Raw genomic sequence first — 2,500 nt, 5'->3', positions numbered from 1 at the left:
GATTCTTTCCAGTAGATGGATGACTAGAGCTTCGACAGGAACAATTAATGCCTAAACTCACATTTATGCACTTATTAAATTATATTGCACTGCACTCAAGCTACTGAATCTATATTTTTATAACAGTTTATGCATTCTCTAGGAATCAAACCCATGACCTTGGTGTTGCTAGCGAGATCTACTGTTACGCTATATTAAATGTTCAGTCAATCATTTTATTGAGTGTTGTCTGATCATGGATGATCTTCATGAAATACAGACTCCAAGCCCAGAGGAAAACTCTTCTTGATCTGGGTTAGTTCTGACACGTCCAGCTCGTTTACATGAGAAATACAGTTACCATTACAGTTTCTCCAGGTCAGGAGTCAAACTTTGTAAGACCTGCACAAATAGAATTAATACCATATGAGCGGGTATAGAGCAGTGTCTGTAGTACTGTATTAAACTATAAGATTACTGCAAAAAGCATCATTTACAGTTTTCACAAAAACTAAATTTTATAAAATGATAAACTTTATATTTCAGCCTTCACCACTGTAAAGAAAATGGATGAGTCAAAAGTATTAATTTAAATAATTATCAACAAATAATCATATTAAATAAATTAGGGGTGTGTGATACTGACAAAAAATATAATCTCTGGGAAAATATTATTCTGGGATTTTATCGATAATGGTAATTTTGACGATATTTTTCTGAGTGTGTTATTGTGCCGTGGACAGCTGACTCCTGAAGGGCTTGAAGGTCCAGCAAGTTTTATGGGTATTTTTACCTTTAAGCCATTTTCTCTAGAAGTGTGAGTCAGATTATTTTTTTTGTCGAAATAGAACAAAAACAGGAAATATATTGTCTATAAACGTTAAGTCTCTTAATATTAACTGAACCTTTGTATAAAATCAACATCACATTAATCATCATTTTCAACTCTTGTGTGACATTAACTATGATTTCTGTCCCATATCTTAAAGTATGCAATACTAGTAATAGACTGATTCATGCAGTGAAAGAACGCTCTGTAAATGTGCACACACACTAGTCTCTTAACTTACTAGACTTCACCTAATGTGTGTTCACTCTGTATGGGGTGTGTGTTTGACTTTCGCGATACACTCATAAAATAAAAAATCACACATCTTTAAAACAACAGTTACTACATTATGATAGAGCAGTCATACAGCACACAAATGTTTAGATTTTGATAATGCATTGTCTTCTCATCGATCCACCAGTTCACACTTAAAGCTCTGTGTGTGTGCAGGGTAAAAACATGGGTCACTTTTCACATTCACTCTTCAGCAGAGTGTGTGGAAGAACAGAACTGTTTCCGTGGTAACAGCAGAACACACAGCTCATGTTCATTCAATGAAATCATAACGTTAGCCTTCTGAAGTTTAATCGTCACATTCAGCCATATTCTGGTCTTTCTGTCCCCAAAGACCTCTTGATATCATAATTAAGACCTTCTTGTACAATATAAAAGTTTTAAAGACCCTGCGGAACCCCCCCCCCCCACACACACACACTCTCACAGCCACACACACAGACAGACAGACAGACACAGACACACACACACATAGACAGACACACACACACACACACACACACACACACACACACACACAGACAGACACAGACACACACACACACAGAGACAGACACACACACACACACAGACAGACACAGACACACACACACACACACACAGACAGACACACACACACACACACACACAGACAGACAGACACACACACACACACACACACACACACACACACACACACACACACTCTCACAGCCACACACACAGACAGACAGACAGACACAGACACACACACACACACATAGACAGACACACACACACACACACACACACACACACACTCTCACAGCCACACACACAGACAGACAGACAGACACAGACACACACACACACACACATAGACAGACACACACACACACACACATAGACAGACACACACACACACACACACACACACACACACACACACACACAGACACACACACACACACACACAGACAGACACACACACACACACACACAGACAGACACACACACACAGACAGACACACACACACAGACAGACACACACACACACACAGACAGACACAGACAGACACACACACACAGACAGACACACACACAGACAGACAGACAGACACACACACACACACACACACACACACGGCAGGTTCTTGCCTGTTTGATTTCTCTTAGCAGATCTGCATCAACACGGTAACGCTCTTCTGAACGAACGGCTCCAAAATGATTCTGCATCCGAATCTGAGACATGAGTTCATTCAGTCTCCCCTGAAACACACACATGAACACATTACACAAACACACACACACAGATACTGGGTGTGTTTCAGCTGAAGATCACACCTTGAACTGTGTCGGTGCGTTGAGCTCTGATTGGATGGTTTCCAGCTGAACCCTCAGGTGTTCCTCGTCCAGCTGAATGGCGTAACCGCTCTTCCT

At 40.7% G+C, this 2,500-nt stretch overlaps 1 protein-coding gene across 3 annotated transcripts in view; it reads right to left on the bottom strand.

Annotated features, from left to right (window-relative positions):
- Window positions 1-2,500, bottom strand: part of nup54 (nucleoporin 54) — a 21,483-nt gene that overhangs the window by 521 nt on the left and 18,462 nt on the right. For all 3 annotated transcript variants that reach the window (XM_059547106.1, XM_059547108.1, XM_059547107.1), the window contains 2 exons: window positions 2,405-2,500; window positions 2,219-2,329 (listed from right to left, as the gene is read on the bottom strand). The exon at window positions 2,405-2,500 is cut by the window's right edge and continues 24 nt beyond it. In XM_059547106.1, coding sequence (XP_059403089.1) covers window positions 2,219-2,329; window positions 2,405-2,500 — 207 coding nt within the window. The remainder of the gene's footprint in view (window positions 1-2,218; window positions 2,330-2,404) is intronic.

Source organism: Carassius carassius, unplaced genomic scaffold (assembly GCF_963082965.1).
Source record: "Carassius carassius unplaced genomic scaffold, fCarCar2.1 SCAFFOLD_74, whole genome shotgun sequence".
NCBI classification, from domain to species: Eukaryota; Metazoa; Chordata; class Actinopteri; order Cypriniformes; family Cyprinidae; genus Carassius; species Carassius carassius.
This window is presented reverse-complemented; position numbering and strand designations above follow the sequence as displayed.